The following is a 24,313-nucleotide window of genomic DNA, read 5'->3' as shown; positions in this document are numbered from 1 at the left end:
CACTAATGCCGTATAAAATAGCCAAAACAACGCAGTGCCAATTTTAGTGTCCAGATGATGAGGTGAAGATGGAGAGACATCTTCTGTCTGCTTTGTTACTTGTGTTGGTCCTGAGTGTCCCTGCAGTCTGTGGTGAAGAATACACAGAGAACGTGTCCTGCCCTAACAACCAAACAGCCTTTAATGGCTCATGTTATGAGTTTGTAAACCTGAATCTGAGCTTCGTTAATGCTCAGGCCCGGTGTGAGCGCGGCGGTGGACATCTGGTTTTCATCCGCAGCAAAGAAACACAACAGTTTCTCCAGAAACATCTGAATTGGACAGAACACAACTGGTGGATCGGCTTAGTGTCCACGTCCTTCAACTCCAGCACCAATGTTTCTACAGGTAAGATGGTGATCATAATGTTGGATAAAAGAAATCCCAAACTGTTGCTCAATTTTATGCCTTCTAAATGTCTCCTATCATATTCCACCATGTGACATTAATGATGACTATTGACAGATTTATTATTTTTGACTTGAATGGGTTTTAATTTAAGTCTCAATTACTGAAAAGCGAGTTGGCTTATAGATATACAGGTAAATGCCATCCTGAATGTGACACGCTCTCTTAATGGAAATTTCAGGAATAAAAAACTCCCTGAATCTGATAATTAAGCAATGTCTGATTGCACGCATTTCAATAATGGCCCATGTATTTTAATAGAGGGGCCGGGAAAATTTATGGATGGATAAAAAAATTAATAGGTAAAATAACATGCAATAAATCTAATTAAATCTGATTAAAATGTCTTTTATGTTTACTTTACATTTATTTTTATAAATGCTATATCATTGCGATATAAAAGGAACCCCAATTGTGGACTCACCGAACAAATGAACTCCATATTTTTCTGACTGTATTCATGACGGATCTAATAACTAACTGAGACTGCGGGGAAAATCTAACTGCTATATTTGTAGATCTGTTGACGTGGCTGAATGGATCTACTGTAACTGGGAATTGCTCTAACTGGGTGGAAGATGCCGTGCCTGACACCAGCTGTGGCTACATCTCTAATAAAACTGATTTTCGATGTGGAGCGACCACTAACTGCACCCAGGAGTTCTACTTCATCTGCGAGTTCGGTTAGTGCCACATTCATTTTATTTACGGAAGTTTGATACGGGGCGCTGGCACATGGTCCACTTTGGGCAGAAAACTGAACCTGGATCACTTTTATAATGGAAAGATTATGTTCAAGTTTAAAAGCAAATAGGTTGCTACTGAGAAAATTTACATCTCATTAAAAAAAAAGCTTATTAAGCTCTGCAATGCCTCTAGTTGTGTGGGACTTACAGTAATCATAAACATTCACTCACTCATCTTCTACCGCTTATCCGAACTACCTCGGGTCACGGGGAGCCTGTGCCTATCTCAGGCGTCATCGGGCATCAAGGCAGGATACACCCTGGATGGCGTGCCAACCCATTGCAGGGCACACACACACACACACACTCTCATTCATTCACACAATCACACACTACGGACAATTTTCCAGAGATGCCAATTAACCTACCATGCATGTCTTTGGACCGGGGGAGGAAACCGGAGTACCTGGAGGAAACCCCCGAGGCACGGGGAGAACATGCAAACTCCACACACACAAGGCGGAGACCATAAACGTTCATTTCTAACAAATTCTTACATTAGGAAAAGTTCCATTAGGAATTTCACATTCAAATTTATTCTCTATACTGATTTAATTTAAAAAGGGCATCTTGGAAGGTTTGTTAATAATAAACCTTTCTTTGAGTTTTGATGGCTTTCTGATCCATTAGATATTATGAGAATATGGTGAGGATTTATCATGTGTACCTGTTATTACTCTAAATATTCATAACCATGTTTGGATTAAACTCTACTCCCACTTTGGGTTCGAATCCCGATCACAAGGATTTATTTTGGTTTGTACCTTCGCAGGACTTTTCCTAAAAAATCACCCTGGTGCTATTTTCAAAAACGTAAACAAACTTGTAGCCTGATTTAGGCTTCTACTAAGGACCAGCTCACATTTATGTTCAAATTTAGTGGCTTATACAGGACCTGTGTGAAAGGAGACCCGTGACATAACTTAGTGTAGTATCCGATTAAAGCACATTATCCGTTCAATCCGAATAGCATATTTGTTTTCTCTTACATCTCTACATTAATGTAAGTCTAAATATAGGTGTAGTTTATTCAGATTCCTGTCTTATGTTCAAATCAAATCCCTCCTTATTTGTCAAACCCAATTTATCTCTACGATATTCATAGATATACTGAACGCTCGCTCAGTTCTGAAGTGTATTTGCATTTATTATGCTTGTTTCAGAGTGGGGACAGAGTTTAGACTGCATGGACAACCATTCAATGCTGCAGTGTGACTCTGGTCAGGTCATAGCGGTCAACGAGAGCTTCTATGGCAGGAACACAGCGTATTACTGCATGGCTGCTAACTATTCTCTGTCACAAACATTTGACCAGGACATGTGCAGCTGGGTGGACGTGACACGTGCAGTATCAGGTATGTCCCTTTCAATCCTTTTTTAAACCCCTCAACTGTATAAATGGAAAAATGTAAGTCACCCTGGATAAAGTCAACTGCAATCATTATGAATAATGTTCATGTGTTTTAGCTGGAAATGTGTACGTAATGTACCTTAAATAATAAACGTGTTATTTTCAGTGACAAGAAACACTGCAGTGGCGTCCCCGTGTTTGATTGGTCCAAGTGACTGATTGGATTGAATTGTTCTTGAGTTCATGCATATTTAGTCGTGTCGAATTTCCCACAAACCACACGGATTATAAAACAAACACAGCCGCAATAGCACGTGAATATAAAGGGCTTATTGTTACTCATCAGGGCAGATGTCTTCCAGCAAAAAAAAACAATGTGACGCAAATACATTTGCAACCTCAACAACCCTAATGGCTCACAAAACTCCATTCCTCTTAAGAGCATGGATGAATTGACAACATTCAAAAATCAAATATTTACCTGTGATGTTTGACTTTAGGCCATCATCCGCTTTGGATTTGAAGAGATAATCCTCCATCATATCAAGTGTACACTAAAAGCTTATTATGTAACTGTGTCTGATGCAATCATCTCATTCAAATGACTGTAAGTCTGTTTAATTCGTAGCCGTCTGCAATGGCCAACAAGTTTGCAAGATTCCTGCAGATGCACCAGGATTTGGAAAGCCTTGTCCACAACTGGGAAGTTACCTGTTTGTAAAATATCTCTGCAGAAATGGTTAGAGCTCTACATGCTTCTTTTTATGTTCTAAGGCATGAATAAACCTGCTGTTTAGATATTAGGATATGTTTTTTCTTTATTAATGGCATCTCAGGTGTTTTATGTAATGTGGCTTCTTTGTCAAATATGTCTAAAAGAAAAGTAGTGAATAGAACCATTCTATAGAATTAGCTTTTTGTATAATGTGTGTGTGTGTTTGGATGTGGGTGTGTGTGTGTGAGTGTGTGTGTGTGTGTGTGTGTGTGAGTGTGTGTGTGTGTGTGTGTGTGTGTGTGGGAGTGTGTGAGTGTGTGTGTGGGAGTGTGTGTGGGAGTGTGTGTGTGTGTGTGTGTGGGAGTGTGTGTGTGTGTGTGTGTGTGGGAGTGTGTGTGTGGGAGTGTGTGTGGGAGTGTGTGTGTGTGTGTGTGTGTGGGAGTGTGTGTGTGTGGGAGTGTGTGTGTGTGTGTGGGAGTGTGTGTGTGTGTGTGGGAGTGTGTGTGTGGGAGTGTGTGTGTGTGGGAGTGTGTGTGTGTGTGTGTTTGTGTGTGTGTGTGTGTGTGTGTGTGTGTGTGTGTGTGTGTGTGTGGGAGTGTGTGTGTGTGTGGGAGTGTATGTGTGTGTGTGTGTGGGAGTGTGTGTGTGGGAGTGTGTGTGTGTGTGGGAGTGTGTGTGTGTGTGTGTGGGAGTGTGTGTGTGGTAGTGTGTGTGTGTGTGTGTGTGTGGGAGTGTGTGTGTGTGTGTGTGTGTGTGTGAGTGTGTGTGTGTGTGTGTGTGTGTGGGAGTGTGTGTGTGTGTGTGTGTGGGAGTGTGTGTGTGGGAGTGTGTGTGTGGGAGTGTGTGTGTGTGTGTGTGTGTGTGTGTGTGTGGGAGTGTGTGTGTGGGAGTGTGTGTGTGTGTGTGTGTGTGGGAGTGTGTGTGTGTGTGTGTGTGTGGGGGGGAGTGTGTGTGTGTGTGTGTGTGTGTGTGTGAGTGTGTGTGTGGGAGTGTGTGTGTGGGAGTGTGTGTGTGTGTGTGTGTGTGGGAGTGTGTGTGTGGGAGTGTGTGTGTGTGTGTGTGTGTGTGTGGGAGTGTGTGTGTGTGTGTGTGTGTGGGAGTGTGTGTGTGTGTGTGTGTGTGTGTGTGTGTGTGTGTGTGTGTGTGTGTGTGTGTGTGTGTGTGTGTGTGTGTGAGTGTGTGTGTGTGTGTGTGTATGTTTTACATGAAATATGCCACATGCCTTGCAATATTTAGTTTATCCTCATGTGCACAAACCCTTATCACTTGTTCATAGAAAGTTTTTCAATTTTGACTAAATGTACATTATTTATTTTACTTTTTTAAATGTAGACTCATCTTCAAATGAAAACAAAAGCTCTTCGCAGGTACACACTCAATGAATTAAGCTAAATTCAGTATAATCTCAAATAATGTATTAAATAATTTGTGTCTCATTGCATTACAAAATGTCCTATTCATTTTCTAACTCTTTACCTTCTCATGGTGAAAGTTTAAAAGAGAGCTGAACCAAAATTCCTGCTCTTGTAAGGATCTCAGGGACTACTATGATGACGACATCAAAATCGAGTAAGACATTGGCTTATTATTTCTTATTATTTTATGTCTTTTTATTGGCTTTCTCCTCTCACTCCTTATTAATGCACTGATATCACATTAACTACAGCATTTCATTTTTTTTTATTTATCAGTTGTGTTAAAAACTGTGATAAAAAAATAGTTCCTGGTTTGGACATTATACTAAAAGTGGACAAAGATGTGGAGAACGGTGAATGGTATTACGTACAGTGGGATGGTCCAGTAAGTTTAGAACTACTATAATATTTTCACATTTAAAATGATTAATTATTCCTGACATCTAAATGATCATGTATAAAATTATAAATAGCTTTTCAAGAATTTCTGAAATGTTAAGTGCTTTTCATATATTTTATAAATTATTATTAACATAACACATATCAGTATCACTTTATTCTTATTTTAGACTATTGTGACTCCATGCGATAAAGACGACAGTAGTGCTACTATACGTCTGAGTGCCAGTCTTGGAAAAAATGAAATTTATAATGCTTCAAGTGCGTTTTTGCTAAACTTTACAAAAGGCATCACTATTGTACTCGAAGGTATGAATTTTTCTATAAGTTTTCTATAACATTTATTTTTGCTAATTATTATGATACAATTATTTATTCTTTATTTCTTGCAGGTTATAAAAGTGAAAAGTTAGGTTATGATTGCTACAATATTCAATTCCCGTCAATCAACATACCAAGTACATCCACAGATAGCCCACAAACACCCACACAAAATTCATCCACAACAAGAACAGGAACAACAGGAACAACAAGAACAGGAACAACAAAAACAACAGGAACAACAAAAACAACAGGAACAACAACAGAAACGACACAACCCACACCTATCTGTCAGATTTCTCCTTCCAGTGGTAATATTTTCACTCCCTTCAAAGTCACGTGCAACATAGACCCAAATTTTTGCTCTTATATGCTTTGCGGATTCTACCTGAAAACCTCTAATGGTGAGAACAGACCTCCTCTTATTATTACAGGCTTAAGTCTAGTTATTATTATTATTGAAAGAATGACCTGTTATTTCATCCTATTTCTGCAGGTGATTTTGTGTATAGTGGCAATCAGAAGATCATGCCGAACCTGTTCCTTCCTCAGGGTGTATATGAGCTGATAGTCAACATTAAGAATAAGGCTGGTCAGACGATCAGGAATACACTCCAAGTTCAAGTCAGTATTATGTTTTTAGTGCTAATATTATTGATCTTTTTGATTTAGTAACAAAACTCGCTCTTTGGCAATTTTAAAACATCTATATGGTGCTATGTGGAACGTTTAGAAATACACAAGGATGAAAATGCTTTTTTGTATCTTCCGATTCCAGGTAACAGACAGCAAAAATGTTAGTTCTGATGCTGTACAGGATCTTGTGTCACAAGCTGCATCTCAGCAGAAAGAAGGGTCGCTTTCAACTGGCATGTTGGCAAAGTTGTTTGGAAGCATTTCCGATAGCCTAAACGGCAATTATCCCGACAATGCAACACAAAAGGTAGCAAGATTTTCTGCATTAATTAAAATGTGTTGAGAACATTTCAAATTCTGGTGTGAGCATCTTTCCTCACCTCCATTATTTCTTTCTAAAGCTAGTGGAGAGCATGGCTCAAACTTTGTGTGCTGTGGTGTCCCGGGAATGTACAACCTTTATTGACAGTGATATGACCGACATTGCTTCCACTATCCTAAGCCTTGTCTCACTCGAACAGCAGCAGACAAAAAAATCTGAGGTATTAACTATGTTAACTATGTTAATTGTGAAAAACTGTGAATACGCAGTATTTCTTACACAGTATTATGGGGGAAGTCATGGCCTAATGGTTAGAGAGTTTGACTCCTAACCCTAAGGTTGTGGGTTCGATTCTCGGGCCGGCAATACCACGACTGAGGTGCCCTTGAGCAAGGCACCGAACCCCCCCAACTGGTCCCCGGGTGCCGCAGCATAAATGGCTGCCCACTGCTCCGGGTGTGTGTTCACGGTGTCTGTGTGTGTGTGTTCACTGCTGTGTGTGTCCACTTTGGATGGGTTAAACACAGAGAACGAATTCTGAGTACGGGTCACCGCACTTAGTCGTATGTCACTTTCACTTCCTTTCTTAGCTTTTCTGACCTGTTTTTTTATCCACAGATGGAAGCAGCCTGTGTTATTGACAAAATTAGTAAGAAACTATGTCTGTCCGATGGGTATGAAGTGGACAGCGCAGTTTTGCCTCTTGTTTCATCCTCCAGTATTCTCCTCAAACTTACTGCAGACTCAGACAAACAGGTACCAACAACAAACTACCTGTCTAAAAAACAACCATCAAGCCGAGACTGATGTGATGTTCAGCAGTTCTAACAGATGTCTCTTCTTTTTCAGATCTCTGGAACAATAATAACGTTATTAAACCAAATACAGAGCGCCATGCTCATTAATAAAACGATAAACACAGAGCCAAAGTTAGTCACTACACCACTGATTAATCTATATGTTAACAGGTAAGCTATATTAAAGTACAAGACTTTTTCCAAAAAACACACGAGTAGGAACACGTTGTGCCGTGCAATGGGCCGTTCTCCTATTCAGAGAATATTTTAACTTAAATACTTGGGACTGGCTAGAAATCAACTATGACACTGACCATAATAAAGGGCAAAGACAAACCATGCTAAACCAAGTAACAAACCGAGGACAGGACAGAGATAGCGACAGGATTAGAACTGAAAAATCAAAATTGCCACATTTTATCCGTCACCATTCTGACAGCAAACCTGGCGAAGGCAAAACTGTGATTGAAAAATAGAAATGAGTTGTATAGATATGAATATACATGAAAAAGGTCTGGAAAAAGGTACCGAAGCATTCGGGCCTCACGACCAGACTGTGTAACAGTCTCTTCTCACAAGCCATCAGACTTCTCAATAACTAAACTGAACTGTACTGAGCACAACACACACACACACACCTGTATGGACTGCACAGACCCACACAAAACACACACACTGACACATCAAACTGTTTACATGCTGTTTTACACACTTTTCTGCTGTTTTGCACAAACTGTCCAACATTTCAGCTGTTTTTGCACATACTGCACAATATCTCAGTCATTTGCTGTTTTTTACACAATTCTATATATTATCCCAAGGACCTGCTGCTAAGAAACTGTTTATTCTGATGTTACTGCACGAAATATTGTGTGAACATTCAGTATTCACACACAGTATTTACTCTGGTCGGTCGGCGCGGTCTCTGTTTACTGTTTATTGTCTTTTGTACTTTTTGTATTGTCTTGTAACTTTTTGTCTGCACTGTCTTTTGTCCTGCACTGTCTAGTCTGTCTTGTTTGTCTTGTCCTGCACTGTCTTTTGTCCTGCACTGTCTTTTGTCCTGCACTGTTTTTTGTCCTGCACTGTCTTGTCTGTCTTGTTTGTCTTGTCCTGCACTGTCTTTTGTCCTGCACTGTTTTTTGTCCTGCACTGTCTTGTCTGTCTTGTTTGTCTTGTCCTGCATTGTCTTTTGTCCTGCACTGTCTTGTCTGTCTTGTTTGTCTGGTCCTGCACTGTCTTTTGTCCTGCACTGTCTTTTTTCCTGCACTGTCTTGTCTGTCTTGTCCTGCACTGTCTTTTGTCCTGCACTGTCTTGTCTGTCTTGTTTGTCTTGTCCTGCACTGTCTTTTGTCCTGCACTGTGTTTTGTCCTGCACTGTCTTGTCTGTCTTGTTTGTCATGTCCTGCAATGTCTTTTGTCCTGCACTGTCTTTTGTCCTGCACTGTCTTGTCTGTCTTGTCTGTCTTGTCCTGCACTGTCTTTTGTCCTGCACTGTCTTGTCTGTCTTGTTTGTCTGGTCCTGCACTGTCTTTTGTCCTGACTGTCTTTTGTCCTGCACTGTCTTGTCTGTCTTGTTTATCTTGTCCTACACTGTGTACACCAGGTTGTACAGATACACTTTATGTATCTAGGACTAACTTACTAAGTCCTTATAGCTCTGTGTGTGTTTTATGTAGCTTCATGATCCTGGAGAAACGTCGTCTCATGTCACTGTAACAGTTAGATATGGTGTAAATGACAATAAAAGCTTCTTGACTTGACTTGACTTGACATGAGAAGTTTTCCTTAGTAATGCCAGTACTTAGAGGTGCATAGAGAGCATGAAGGTAAGCAGGGAAAGCTGAGCAAAAAAGGTGTGACAGAGTTTTGTTCACATTTTCCCTGTTCTAGAGTGACACCAGATAATCTCCATAAGTTGCTGATCAGTACTGGGAACACTTCAGCTGCCTTTACACTTCCAGCTTCAGTTTCAGATTTGATTCCTTCAAATGAGACGGTGAATTTACGTGTGAGTTTCCTCTGATTTGCTTCTGTTCTGTGTTCATGTCCTGTATCACATATAAAACTGTTTTTCTACTTTTAAGCAAAAATACTGAACTTCTGATTATTTTTGTAACTTAATCATGTCCTTCTTATACGGTCACAGATGATTAGCTTTGGGATAAACCCTTATGCTTGGAACAAAGACAAAGATATTAGTGGAAAAGTTGGGAGTCTCTCACTTACCAGGGATGATGGCTCTACTTTTCCAGTGGAAAATCTCAGTGAGGAAATTGAGGTAAAAATCCTCACGTATCACTATAATGAAAAGCCATTATTTCATATATGTGCTAGTTTTCTGTTTATATTAAGCTCCATATAGCATCTATTCTTCCTCAGGGTTGTCTGGTTTCCTCACACATGCTAAAATATGGAATTGTGGAATGGTGATTGTAAATTGTTGGGCACGGTGGCTTAGTGGTTAGCACGTTCGCCTCACACCTCCAAGGTTGGGGGTTCGATTCCCGCCTCCGCCTTGTGTGTGTGGAGTTTGAATGTTCTCCCCGTGCCTCGGGGGTTTCCTCCAGGTACTCCGGTTTCCTCCCCTGGTCCAAAGACATGCATGGTAGGTTGATTGGCATCTCTGGAAAATTGTCCGTAGTGTGTGATTGTGTGAGTGAAATGAGAGTGTGTGTGTGTGTGCCCTGTGATGGGTTGGCACTCCATCCAGGGTGTATCCTGCCTTGATGCCCGATGACGCCTGAGACCCCGTGACCCGAGGTAGTTCGGATAAGTGGTAGAAAATGAATGATTGTAAATTCCCCTTACATATAAATGTTTAGTGTCTCATCCAGGGGGTATCCCAAGGATTAAAAGACAGACAATAATCTAAAATTCCATGTAAAAACAGGCAAAGGCCAAACACAGCAATACATGGCTAATCCAGGCAAAGGTTAAATGTGTAAGAACACCGAAATAGTAATTTCAGTGAAACTGGCAAGACTTCACAATGATTCAGTGTGTAAAATGGCTTCGGGTAATTTATGAATAGGAAGTTGTGTTGAAGGTGCAGTTTGTATTCTACTCAGTCCTTGCATCCATTGGTATCCTCACCAGGATAAAATGTGTACTGAAGATACCTTTGTACATTGAGTTTATAACTGTGTCTTCCTGGTTCTAGATTCTCTTACCACAAGAAGGTGATGTGGCTACGAACAAAACATTTCTGAACCTGACAAGTTACAGCACTATGGGCATCAACGTGACTGCGCCAAACATCTCTCTGGTCCTGAAACTGGAGCCTTCAGATAACACATCTTTGATGTTAAATCTAGGCTTTCAATACTATCCTAATGACACCACATATGTGGCCAAGACCCAGTTCCCTCAATCAGGAGACTCACAAGGTGGACTGTTTTACCGTTGTTTTAACATAATGAATAAGAGTGGTGAATAAAGATTTTTACCTGTATTTCTCTACAGTGGATGGGTATACGTGGGTGCTGAATCCCAAGGATGTAGAACTAAACGTGGGCGTGTACTATCTGCTAGTGAGGCCTATTGTACCACCGGGGGTGAATTCCTCAAATGCATCAGTGTTTGTCACATCAATTGCTGCTACCTGCAAGTACTGGAGTGAGCAGAACAGCAGCTGGAGTACATATGGCTGTAGGGTGAGTTACAGGACAACTTGGCATGCGCTTGTTTTATGATCTTCAAGGTATGGAAAAGAAATCACCATGATCAGTAATGATGTTGTGCTCAGTTTTAACAAAATCCAAAATCTAATCTATTTAAAGAGGTTACTAAGGGTTAGCACAATTGCCTCAAATCTCCAGGGGTTCGATATCAATGTCGTCCATATCGTCGCTGTCGGGCGGAAACCTCGTATGTCCAAATTTGGTCAATTTCATATTTTTTCACATATCGATGCTATTGGTCAGTCCCCACGTGGGTCTGTTATTTTTACAAGTTATTAACCAATCTAAAGTTTTGAAAATAGCTTGAGCGCAAATCTCATAACTCCATTGGACACTTCAACTGTCCACCTCTTCCTCACTCCGTGGGAGAGCTTCACGGCATATTTCTCCTCAAGAAGAGTCGCAACGAATCAACACGTCTTCTGAGGTAAATGTCTTCAAAACACTGGGCTCAAAGAAAAAAAAATCTTGACCCCCGCTAGTTCTGGTGCTCGTCTGAGGACAGGAATTTAGCGCAAGACAATCCACTGCAACGCGGACTAAACCCTGTGCACTGCAGATAAGGTACGGCGTTTTTTTAATTTCCTGAAAAATAACGGTTTTGGAGATACGAGGATTCCGTCTGACAGTGACGATATGCTTCTGGCTTTTCCTCAAGGTCCTCCGGTTTCCTCCACAATCCAAAGAAATGCATTGTAGGTAGATTGGCATCTCTAATTTGTCTGTAATGTGTTAATGGGTGTGTATGTTTGTGCCCTACGACGTATTAGCACCCTGTTCAACTTGTGCCCCGAGCCCTCTGGGATAGGCTCCAGGACTGTTGTGATGTTGTGTAGGATCATCTTTTTCAAGCCAAGCTCTTAGTATGTTTTTGTTCTCATGAGTACTTCTAATTTTCAGGTTGGCCCTCAGACCACATCACAGGTCACTCAGTGCCTGTGCACTCACCTGACTTCTTTTGGGAGCTCCTTCTTTGTCATGCCCAACACGGTTGACGTGTCTCAAACTGCTCAGCTTTTTTCCACATTTGCCAACAACCCTGTGGTTGTGTGTTTTGTTGGTGCCATATTCCTGACGTATTTTATAACGGTGATATGGGCACGCAGGAAAGACCTTCAGGACAAGATAAAGGTATAGCCATCAATATAGTGCTGTTTTACATCTAACCATAACCTAAAAAAAGAGCAAACTGTATATCAGTTCTCTTGTGATGTCATGTTGAAGGTGAGAATCACAGTGCTGGAGGATAATGACCCATTGGCTGAATACCGTTACTTGGTAGCAGTCACCACAGGTCATCGCTTTGGAGCTGCCACCACGTCTCACGTCAGTATTCACATTTCCTTCTTTATTACAGTAGCAGGTCTATGATTGATATTGTATGATTTACATAATATTTCAGTTGTATTGTCGCACTCGCAGGTTACGCTGACGTTAACAGGCACCATTTGGGAGAGTAAGCCTCATCATCTGACTGATCCAGAAAAAACTGTCTTTACTAGGGGAGGGGTGGACATATTTATACTCACCACTCCTTTTTCACTTGGAGACCTGCAGAGCATCAGGTTGTGGCATGACAACTCGGGCGAGCATCCTGACTGGTAGAGTAAACAGATTTGTCTTTCTCGAATCATCTTGTTGATTATAGCATTACCCCTGAAGTTTGATCTCTTATAGTCAAAACACAATTTCTATTTATCAGGTATGTCAATAGGGTGATGGTGCAGGATCTGGAGACCGGACAGCTATGGAATTTCTTGTGTAACTCATGGCTGGCCATCGATTTAGGGGATTGCACTCTGGACAAGGTGTTCCCTATAGCATCTGAGACCGAGTTGAAAGGTTTCCAGTGAGTAGCGTCATTTTCTCCAAAGAACATTTCTAATAAGAATATCCATCATGGATTTGTGCAGTAGGTATTATTGCTGCCTCACACTTTCAGGATCCTTCGGGCTTTGACCTGGATGTTCATTGCCATGTGTGCATAGGGTTAGGGTTAGGGTTAGGGTTCCTTTGGGTTCCCAAATGTTAAACAAATACAAGTTGGTTGATCAGTCTAAATTGCTTTTCCAGGCTTGTGTTCAATGTTCCCAGGATAGCTTCTGGGTTTAACTTAACATTAACCAAGATAATGTCGCCCCATTCTAAAATCTCTTCCTTTCCATCCCCCGCCTCCAGCAATATCTTTTTCACCAAGACAGCAAAAGACTTGTGTGATGGCCACATCTGGTACTCTGTCTTAAATCGACCTGCGAACAGTAGTTTCACTCGAGTGCAGCGCCTCTCTTGCTGTTTCTCCCTGCTTCTCTGCACCATGTTAACCAGCATCATGTTCTGGGGGGTTCCCAAAAGCCCTGCTGAGCAAAACATGAATTTAGGTACTGATATCTAATGATATTAGACTTTTTATGTAATTCAGATTCTGGTAGCAATATTAAACCGCTTGCTATGAGTGGATGTATTTTGAAGTATCTTTCTTTACCTGAAGGCACAATAAGCTTCAACATACAGCAAGTGATGATCGGTGTCCAGAGTTCGATTATTATGTTCCCTGTCAACCTCTTGATTGTGACCATATTCAGAAGCACCCGGCCACGGAAAAAGAAAGACGTGGCAATAATTCAGGACTCCAAATCTGGGTCCCCTAAGCAAGAGAAAAAACTTGCAGAGAAATGGCGCATTCAGACCGACATCACTATCGAGATTGTTGTTAAAGTGAGTCTGTTTTAATAATCAGAACTTCACATGCTGACCTAAGCTGTTTAATGAAATCAATGCCTAATATCTAAAAATTAAAAATGATTGTTTCTCAGGAGTTAAAGAAAATAGTTAGTGCCCTGGCTAAGGCAATGAAGTGTCCTGTTCCGAATGCAGCCCAGGAATCTGAAACAACAGACATCAGCACTTTATTGTTTGTCCTGGAAGACATCATCCGCCAGCAGAATTTCACTGTTAGCAAAGTTTACGGAGACGATACGGAAAACGATCCGCTCTTTGTATACAAGCTATATCGGCACTATCTCTACAAACAGCTCCGGAATTTAGAAAAAGAGCTGAGGCTGTTGGGTCCGTCAAAATTCCCGAAGCCAGAGAGCTATATTCAGGCTGTGCTTCAGGTCCAAGGTATAAAACAACTGCTCGAGCCCTATCTTTACTCCAACCCTATGGGCAACCAGGCCGTTATTGCTGACACTGAAGAAGAGAAAAAGAAAAATTGTTTCCAGAAAGGCTTCCCCTGGTGGTTTGTGTTTGTGGGTTGGTTTCTCGTTGCGGCAACTAGCGGCGTGTCAGCATACTTCACCATGATGTACGGGCTGACATACGGAAAAGACCGATCCATCAGCTGGCTCATTTCTATCTCGGTCTCGTTCTTTGAGAGTTTGTTCGTCACCCAGCCTATAAAAGTAAGACACACTTCATCTTTTTAATTTCACTACTTTTAATTACCTCGACTTTTACTCTGAATCATTTGTACCGTATCTATACCTTGTATATTTCAGGTCCTAGGATTTGCGATCTTCTTTGCTCTAGTGGTGAAAAATATTGAAAGTAACGATGAGAATTATTTTTCTGTGTTAAAGGACATGACACTTACCTACTCAGGTACCTGCAGAACGTACCGTAATATTTTAAACAATGCCTAATATTTTCCTACTAATTCATCGTCTCTTTAAGGCTTTATATACAAAAATAAAACTAAAAAAATAAAAGCTATGCTCCTGTCTACAGAGGATCCTGATGATATCCGAATTTCCAGAAGGGATAGCACATGCAGCTTCTACCAGCCTCCTCCAGCTAGTGACATTGAGAAAATGAAGAGAAACTATTTAAAAAATCAGAAAGCTATTGCTTTAATCAAAGAAATCATCAGTAAGACGAAACGACACGATTTGATTCTACTTTATTACAGATGAAATGAACAGGCAGTTTAAACATGTTTGTTTTCTACACAGTTTACCTAGTGTTTCTGTGCGTACTACTCCTGGCTACGTACGGTCAGCGTGATCCAAATGCTTATTATCTCACTCAACACATTCAGCAGAGTTTCAGCAATGGTATCACTGACAGCATGAGCGCTGGTGACGTGTTCCGTTGGGCAAACGGCGTCCTCATCGGCAATCTCTACGGACAACGTCCAGGTTTTGTCTCCGCCTCAATACGAAAGAGTGGTTGGGACAAATGCATTGCTTGAAAAATACTATGCTCGATTAAGGCTTTAATCTCTAATCTGTTTCATTTCCACCATCTCAGGCTTCATCACAGATGGAAACTCAAAGCTTGTGGGAAGTGCGCGTCTTCGGCAGATTCGAGTGAACAAGGACTCGTGCAGAATTCCTAAAGCCATGAAACATCTTGTTCATGATTGTAATGCACCATACTCGTGGAATATCGAAGATATGGGCTCCTATGGTCCAGGCTGGAATAGTTCAAGGGATGTAAATATGACTGAAACCCTCCTTGTGTCCTGGCAATACCAAACCCAGTCTAAACTCAAGGGAAACCCTATCTGGGGCACAATGGCTTTCTACAGAGGTGGAGGTTTTGTACTGGACATGGGTCTTGACCCAGAGCAAGCAAGCAGGTGAAAACATCCTCAAGATGATCTATAACAAGATGTGTGTGCATATCTGTGTAACACACTAGTTAACCTTAACAAATTATGGGTACTCAGAGGATTGAAAGTCCAGAGAGTCTTTTGATTACTGGAAATAGATGTCTTGTCTTAGGAATGTAATCAAATTCTAACACATTTTTGAGGTTGAACAGATATGTTTTAGAAAATATTATCTGTTCAACCTCAAAATGTATTAGAATGTGGGAAGAAGCTGGAGAACCAGGAGGAAGCCCCAAAATTTTGTGACCATTCTAAATGAGACCATGTTCTCCAGGTTCTTCCCACAGTCCAAAGGCATGCGTTGTAGGCTAACTGGCATCTCTGAATAGTTTGTGGTGTATGAGTGTGTGATTGTGCCATGTATTAGATTGGCACCCTGTCCAATGTGTGCCCAAACTTAAGCCCTGATCACCAATGGGATAGATTCCAGGCTCCCTGAGACCCTGCGTAAAATACACTACAGTACAGAAAATAGATCGACAGATGGATTCCAGTTCTCTCTCTCACTCTCTTTACAGCATGCTACAGTACCTGTTTAACAACACATGGTTAGATGTATACACACGAGCGATCTTCATTGAGTTCACAGTATACAACGCAAACGTCAACCTCTTCTGTATTGTAACACTGATGCTAGAAACCACTGCAGTGGGTAAGGAAAAGAATTCTACTATAATATTATTTAAAATACAGAAAGCTATGTTAAAAAGAGGATGTCTATATGTTGTATACGTTTTTACAGGAGCGTTCCAATACAGAAGCAACCTGCAAACGTTACGTCTTTATGAGACCACGGATGGAATTAATATAGTGGCGTCTGAGGTCATTTATTTCCTTTTCATTCTCTATTATATGATTTTGCAGGTAAGCTCTCTTTTTATTGTAAATATAAATGATTGTAAAAAAAAATCACTGTCGAATTAAATCAGAAACTAAGTATATGTTTGTTTGGACAGATCAAGAAGATCAAGCAAGAGAAACTGCAGTACTTCAGGAGCAAGTATAACCTTTTAGAGCTAGCAATCATTCTTTTAAGTTTGGCTGCAGTGGGTGCAATTATCAACAGAACCGTTCAGGGAAACCAAGAACTGAAGTATTTTCAGGAGCACAAGGACCAGTGAGTCGACGAGGACGCATTTGTATCAAGATCGACATGCAAAACAGAACATTTCAAGAGTTCCTTTCTTGTTTTTTTTTTTTTTTGCACTAGATTCCCAAGCTTCTACAGCACAGCCTCAGCAGACTCATGTCTGGGGAACATTTTGGCTTTCCTGATTCTTATGGCAACTGTCAAAATGTGGCATCTGATGCGCCTCAACTCCAAACTCAACTTGATCACCTGCACGCTGCGACGAGCCTGGAATGACATCTCCAGCTTCATCGTGGTCCTAATCATCATGGTTCTAGCCTACTCCATTGTGGTGAGGATACAAAAACTTACACACTTTCAAAGATAAATATAAAAATCATTACTTTCTAACGTATGGATCCAGGGGACCGAGTTTGATTCTGAGCTTGGGTTACTGTCTGTAGAGATTTATATGTTGTCTTTGTGGGATTCCTCTAGCTTTTCAACTTTCTGGAAACATCCTACATGCAAGTAAATTCTAAATTTAAAGTGTCTTGAATAAAATAAGGGCACAGTGGCTTAGAGGTTAGCACGTTCGCCTCACACCTCCAGGGTTGGGGTTCGATTCCCGCCTCCACCTTGTGTGTGTGTGGAGTTTGCATGTTCTCCCCGTGCCTCGGGGGTTTCCTCCGGGTACTCCGGTTTCCTCCCCCGGTCCAAAGACATGCATGGTAGGTTGATTGGCATCTCTGGAAAATTGTCCGTAGTGTGTGATTGCGTGAGTGAATGTGTGTGTGTGTGTGTGTGCCCTGTGATGGGTTGGCACTCCGTCCAGGGTGTATCCTGCCTTGATGCCTTGATGCCTGCCTGAGATAGGCACAGGCTCCCCGTGACCCGAGGTAGTTCAGATAAGCGGTAGAAGATGAGTGAGTGAGTGAATAAAGTAATTGAATTAATGTAGTATTTCTTATTAAAAGAAAGGAAAGTAAGAAACCAAACCGATATATCAAAGTTTTTATTTCTCATTTTAGCAGATACAGTCTCAATCTATTGGAAGAAGATTTTGTAAAATGTTAAGCATTTATTTATAGCAAGAAACAAAATGATCTAATTGAGTAAGTAATTCAAAGCTTGAAATTAGAAGGATTATTAAAATCCTGTATTTGGTTTTTAATTTATAATAAAATACATTTTTTTGCAGCATAGTAGGTGGATTTGTGACTCCAAAGTGCCCCTAGTGTTGAATGTGTGTAATTTATCCTCCATTAAGGCTCAGTCCCAGTGTTCCCAGTATAGGCTCCAAACCACCACCACCATAACCACAATACTGAAGATAAATGTGTGAGAAAAAGAATCCTAATTATTGCTGAAACGATTTCTTTCTTAGAGCAATTTGCTGTTTGGTTGGATTCTGTACACATACAAGACTCTTCAAGACTCTGCCTTAGCCATTATTGCCTTACAGCTTGGCATATTTGATTACGAACAGGTAGGTGACACTTCGATCCAGATCTTTCTAACTATTAGCTGAGCAACTGCCAGCTTAATTTGTCTTTGTGTCTCATCTCTATTCTGTAGGTCCTGAATCTGAACCCAGTTCTTGGTTCATTCCTAATACTCTCTTGTGTCCTGTTCATGACATTCGTTGTGCTGAATCTTTTCATCTCGGTCGTCCTTGAGGCGTTCAGTCACGAGCAGAAGCACTACAAGGTAACTTACAACAACATACCTCTCATAGAGACACACACACAGACACACACACAGACAGACAGACAGACACACACAGACAGACAGACAGACAGACACATACACCGAGACAGACAGACACACCCACACACACAGAGACAGACAGACACACACACAGAGACAGACAGACACACACACAGAGACAGACAGACAGACACACACACAGAGACAGACAGACAGACACACACACAGACACACAGACACACACACAGAGACAGACACACACACAGAGACAGACACAGACACACACAGAGACAGACACAGACACACACACAGACAGACAGACACACAGAGACAGACAGACACACACACACACACAGAGACAGACAGACACACAGAGACAGACACACAGACACACACACAGAGACAGACACAGACACACACACACACACACACACACACACAGAGACAGACACAGACACACACACAGACAGACAGACAGACAGACAGAGACAGACAGACACACACAGAGACAGACAGACACACACACACAGAGACAGACAGACACACAGAGACAGACACACAGACACACACACAGAGACAGACACAGACACACACACACAGACAGACACAGACACACACACAGACAGACAGACACACACACAGACAGACACACACACAGAGACAGACAGACACACACACAGACAGACACACACACAGAGACAGACAGACACACACAGATACAGACACACACAGATACAGACACACACACACACATACAGACACACACACACACACACACACACAGACACAGACAGACAGACAGAGAGAAGAGAGAGGCAGACAGACAGACAGACACACACACAGACAGAGAGAGAGAGAGAGAGAAAGACAGGCAGACACAGACAGACACACACAGATACACACACACACACAGACAGAGAGAGAGAGACACAGGCAGACAGACACACAGATTTCTGTTCCAAACAAGGCGTAACAAAGTGATGCTAACTGATCTGGAGTATGTGTGGCCGAGTCCAGGGGGTTTCATAGCTTCATATCTAACTGCTCAGGGATCAGCACCTCTAGTCTGATCCAGATACCTGGTGAATCTCTCACAAGCTTTATAAACAATTTTTTTTAAATTATTTGAACACCTTAATGATCTACATATCCCACAGACAACTGTACCCAAGTCTGACCCTCGCTTCAGTGAATAATCTCAATTCTGTTAAAATTATACCAAAGTTCTCCTGCTGTAATCACACAAACACCGTCCTCCATCCCATCATCTTTATTCCAGCACACATTTGTTTCCTGTCTAATTAAACGATCAGTTTGCTATTTTGATCAAATCTCTTTACCTCCAGCCATCAGAAGAGGAGGAAATAGTAGACCTGATGATCATGAAGATATGCAGAGCCTTTGGAATTCCAGTCAAGAAGAAATGATGAAGAAAACCAAAGTTTCCTTACACCTTGTTATCTGCTTCATATAAAGCTGTTCTTTTTGTGTAGCTGCCAAAAGATGAATAAACTCTTCAGTGAGAAACTTTTGCCTTTAATTTCTACTAATAAAAAAAAGAAAATTGGGAAAAGGGTTTATTAGTGATTTTTATTTGCTTCATTTAACAATTTATTTGTGAACAAAAAAGTGTAAAATCAATAAAACCATGAATACATGGGACCTGTTTTTGGGTGTTGTACTTTTTTATTTTAAGTGATATTACATGGGAGCAGATACGGATACAAAAAAAACGAAGAACGGCGAACAAAACAACGATGTTTCTCTATCAAAAGAGAGATTTGATACTTGACTAAAAAAAAGCAGGAACAGAGAAGAAACCAGAACATCCTCATTTTAGCCAAGATTGTGTCAGTCCATGTCAGGATATAAAGTTCATTTCTTCTCTTTTTTGTCTTCTTTCTTAGCTGCAGAATCAGCCTTGTCCTTGTCCTTGTCTTTGTCCTTGTCCTTGTCTTCTTTCTTCTCCTTCTTGCTGTCGTCCTTCTCCTGGCCCTCTTTCTTCTCTGCGTCGCGGTTTGCTATCTTGTTGTTGATGAGGTTGTGGAGGGCCACCACGGAGCGGATCAACGACGCCAGGTAGACCACCAGCATCTGGTCGTTGGTCTTGAGATAGAAGGACTTTATGAACTCCTGCAAGTTGACGTCTGGTAACAAATTGAAGACGTCCTGCAGCTGGTAGATGATCTGGTGGTTGATGGGTAGCTTTCCTGTCGCGACCTTCTCCAGGTAGCTCTTGATTTCTAACAGTTTGGAGTTGAGACCTTTGAGGCCGTGGACCTGGTTAGTGATGCGCTGAGACAAAGTGCCTACAGTGGTGTCCTTGATGTCTCTGTGAAATGAGAAAAGTCCACATCTTTAGCCTGAGCCATTTGTGGCTATACAGCTAGGTCAAGATTAAAGTTATATAAATGAAATGCGAGAATTTTTATAGTATTTTAAAATATATTACAGCGAGTATTAGATTTAATGTTTTCGATGACGAGATCGAACCTCGTTCTCGCTCGTTGTTGAGATTTTGTGCCAGATTTTGCAGAGGAAATTCCCCAAAATGCTAAACACGCTGCCATCTGGTGTCAACCTGAGGATTTATTTATTTATTTATTTATTTATTTATTTATTTATTTATTTATTTATTTATTAAACACTGGATTGCAGTCAGCTGAGCTCCATTTTATGTTACTAAAATAAAGTTATTTTTTCCTCTTAGATAAATTTTACTAAAAGGAAACGGAAAAAATTCTTACTTTTTAGTTTCTGAAAATAAAACTAAAATAAATGCTGTTCTTCAGAGTCAAACACTTCCTGCTATGAATAAAGCGTGATATCAGCGACTAAACCCTTAAAGGTGGGGTCTCCGTTGTTTGAGAAACGCTTCAGAAAACCGAGTCGGGACGACAAACTAAACAAAACAAAAACAAACGTGTAGCCAATGAGCAGAAAGGGGCGTGTCTTTGTCAATATGGGCGGAGAGAGTGTTCAGTGCGCATGTGTGACATTAGCAGAAAGCGGTTTTAACATTGACATGGAGGATAAAAACAAAGAAAGAAAGAGAAGAAAGACTTACGTTAAGGTAAGAAGTAGGACGTGTTAATATAGGATCAGCTTTCCAGCGCTGGAGAGAACTGAAGGAGCAGGAAGTTGGTCACATATTCACAGATTGGAGTTTCCTGAGTCAATAACTCCTGAGCTAAACACTGTTACTACACAAATAACACCTCTTTTCTATCGTAGTAATGTAGAGACGCAGCTACAACCGTGTTTTGTGTAGTAACAGTGTTTAGCTCAGGAGTTATTGACTCAGGAAACTCCAATCTGTGAATATGCACAAACGCGCACTGAACACTCTCCACCCATATTGACAAGACCCGCCCCTTTCTGCTCATTGGCTGCACGTTAGTTTTGTTTTTGTTTTGTGACCCGACACAGTTTTCAGAAGCATTTCTCAAATATCGGAGACCCCACCTTTAAACCTCAGTACAGCTCACCGTAGTAAATGCTCGACGCCGACTTCCTCGGCCTCTTCGGCTCCGATCTCACTGGTAACGTGCTCGAATGTTTTTGACGTCGGGGTTCCGTCCTGAAGGGGAGAGAAGATGAAGAGGACGACAGATGACACCTCGGACATGAGAAGTGTGACAATATCTGTATATTGATTTTATCCTCTCATATCACCTCGGTTTAAATAATTAAAATGCAGAGGAAAAGATGATGTAGTGAGCACATCTAGCTTGCTGCTGTGACAGTGACAGATAGGAACAGAATAAATATAATGAAAGAGTGATAATAATTACATCATGCACTTCCTCCACAGAGATGTAGGCTTCAGTTGGCAGGCCCAAGTCTTTGGGTTTCACATCGATAATCACTAAAACCTATCAAAAAAAAACCCAAACATGCTGCGTTACAGGAGTCAAAAGATGTGCTATGTTACCAGATGATCTAGTCAGTGAACATACAGAGTTTGCGCAGTACTGCTTCATGAGCTCGTTGATTGCGATGTCGTTCTTGTGCAGTTTGGGGCCAGTGTGGTACCAGCCAACTATTCGTTCTCTGGCTGAAAAAGACAGATGATCAATTATGCACCGATCTGTAATCACTAACACTACAGCATGTGTTACTGTATGAAGCACTTACCATTGACTTTCTTAAACATTCCATACATATTCTCCAGGTAATCGTGGTCCAGGAACCACACCGAGTCGTCTTTATCGTCTTCATCAAAAGGCACTGTTAAAGGGTATCAAGTGGTGTGTAGTTTTAAACATGGGGTGGACTGAAACGGTTACAGACACACAGACAGACACACAGGCAGACAGACACAGACACACACAGGCAGACAGACACAGACACACACAGGCAGACAGACAGAAAGACACACAGGCAGACAGACAGGCAGACACAGAGACAGACACAGACACACTAGTGTTAATTTTGTCACCTATTTTTAATTTAGTCTTAGTTTTAGTCTTGTGCCAAATGTACTTGTTAGTTTTAGTCATATTTAGTCATTCACATATCTTTTTGTTTTAGTCGACTAAAAGTCTCGTCATTTTAGTCTAGTTTTAGTCAAAAGAAAACTCAAGGTCTCTTATTCAAGTTTTAGTCGACTAAAAGTCTTTTAATTTTATTCTAGTTTTAGTCATAAAATTGTAGTCTTTTTTAAAATAACACATTATTACTGAGATTATTACTGATAAACATTTCAGTAAAAAAAAGTGTTTCACATGTTTCACTCGAACTTGACCGCACATCACATTTTTTATTTTATTGATACTGCTTTTAATTGTAATACAAAGACCGGTCATCGGGACATAAGCTGTCATGTACAATAAAAGAGCAGTGACAGGAATTATAATTTAACACAAAAAGCATAGACCAGGGTGGACTTGTGCTCAGACGAATTGTTTCTACTCACACACTAAACAGCGCGAAGCCGCGAACTCGTGCTGAATATTTTAAAGGCGTAACAGCTGATGAAAAAGCAGAGACAATTGTAGACGAAAATGAAGAGAGATTTTATCTTAGTTTTTATTTTATACAAAACATTTTCGTCTCGTCTTTTTTCGTCAACAATAATGCATGTTAATTTAGTCTTAGTCAGCGTTTTTGGACAGTGGTGCAGTCTCGTCATCGTCTCGTCTTAGTCATGAAAAAAAAGGTTGTTGACGAACATATTTCGTCTCGTCTGACGAAATTAACACTAACACACACACACAGAGACAGACAGACAGACAGACAGACAGACAGACAGACAGACAGACAGACAGACACACACACACACACACAGACCTGCAAAGCTGTTAGACACATCGAGAACCTTTTTGTGCCAAGAACCCAGCAGCACACCTACGACTCGTTTCTGGCTCCCAACTTTTCCAATTCTGCAGGTGATGAAAAACAAGATATTGGGATCAGCGTGAAACATCATGAGCTGTGTCTCAAATCCAAAACTGTGTCATATTTAAACTGGATGTGACAAAGTCATTATGGCAGAATGATGTGATTTAAAACACTGAGGAACATCAGATCCAGAAGAAGATGGAAGATTCGTATGAAATCATTTCAGACTATTTCTGCTTCTGTCAACAGAAACCTCATGCATAATGTTCTAAAGTTAAGTGAGTAGGAAAAAGTATTAGACTCTCTCTCTCTGTGTGTCTGTCTCTCTCTCTGTGTGTCTGTCTCTCTCTCTGTGTGTCTGTCTCTCTCTCTGTGTGTCTGTCTCTCTCTCTGTGTGTCTGTCTCTCTCTCTCTGTGTCTGTCTCTCTCTCTCTGTGTCTGTCTCTCTCTCTCTGTGTCTGTCTCTCTCTCTCTGTGTCTGTCTCTCTCTCTCTGTGTCTGTCTCTCTCTCTCTGTGTCTGTCTCTCTCTCTCTGTGTCTGTCTCTCTCTCTCTGTGTCTGTCTCTCTCTCTCTCTGTCTGTCTCTCTCTCTGTGTGTCTGTCTGTCTCTCTCTCTGTGTGTCTGTCTCTCTCTCTCTCTGTGTGTCTGTCTCTCTCTCTCTCTGTGTGTCTGTCTCTCTCTCTCTCTGTGTGTCTGTCTCTCTCTCTCTCTGTGTGTCTGTCTCTCTCTCTCTCTGTGTGTCT

The 24,313-nt window shown here is 41.1% G+C and overlaps 2 protein-coding genes across 2 annotated transcripts in view; one reads left to right on the top strand and one right to left on the bottom strand.

Annotated features, from left to right (window-relative positions):
• Positions 1-68: 68 nt before the first annotated feature.
• On the top strand, positions 69-19,718 carry pkd1l2b (polycystic kidney disease 1 like 2b). Its single transcript, XM_060885717.1, has 31 exons — positions 69-387; positions 966-1,130; positions 2,357-2,548; positions 5,730-5,798; positions 5,891-6,018; positions 6,173-6,337; positions 6,432-6,572; positions 6,971-7,108; positions 7,202-7,320; positions 9,043-9,160; positions 9,299-9,430; positions 10,313-10,538; positions 10,615-10,805; positions 11,733-11,963; positions 12,057-12,158; positions 12,255-12,433; positions 12,535-12,681; positions 13,011-13,210; positions 13,321-13,547; positions 13,646-14,236; positions 14,333-14,435; positions 14,562-14,702; positions 14,786-14,971; positions 15,084-15,414; positions 15,966-16,099; positions 16,190-16,311; positions 16,404-16,564; positions 16,658-16,868; positions 17,904-18,005; positions 18,095-18,226; positions 19,573-19,718. The coding sequence occupies exons 1-31, from the start codon at positions 69-71 to the stop codon at positions 19,651-19,653; spliced, it is 5,484 nt and encodes a 1,827-aa protein (XP_060741700.1). The 3' UTR covers positions 19,654-19,718.
• A 174-nt stretch (positions 19,719-19,892) lies between these two features.
• psmd7 (proteasome 26S subunit, non-ATPase 7) overlaps positions 19,893-24,313 on the bottom strand; it is a 6,272-nt gene continuing 1,851 nt past the window's right edge. The window contains exons 2-7 of the mRNA XM_060873600.1: positions 23,519-23,610; positions 22,364-22,456; positions 22,186-22,283; positions 22,021-22,101; positions 21,715-21,806; positions 19,893-20,558 (exon numbers count right to left, since the gene is read on the bottom strand). Coding sequence (XP_060729583.1) covers positions 20,102-20,558; positions 21,715-21,806; positions 22,021-22,101; positions 22,186-22,283; positions 22,364-22,456; positions 23,519-23,610 — 913 coding nt within the window. The 3' untranslated portion in view covers positions 19,893-20,101. The remainder of the gene's footprint in view (positions 20,559-21,714; positions 21,807-22,020; positions 22,102-22,185; positions 22,284-22,363; positions 22,457-23,518; positions 23,611-24,313) is intronic.

Source organism: Tachysurus vachellii, chromosome 1, assembly GCF_030014155.1.
Source record: "Tachysurus vachellii isolate PV-2020 chromosome 1, HZAU_Pvac_v1, whole genome shotgun sequence".
In the NCBI taxonomy this organism is placed as follows: domain Eukaryota; kingdom Metazoa; phylum Chordata; class Actinopteri; order Siluriformes; family Bagridae; genus Tachysurus; species Tachysurus vachellii.
Note: the sequence above shows the minus strand (reverse complement) of the source record. Positions and strands in the feature narration are given on the sequence as shown.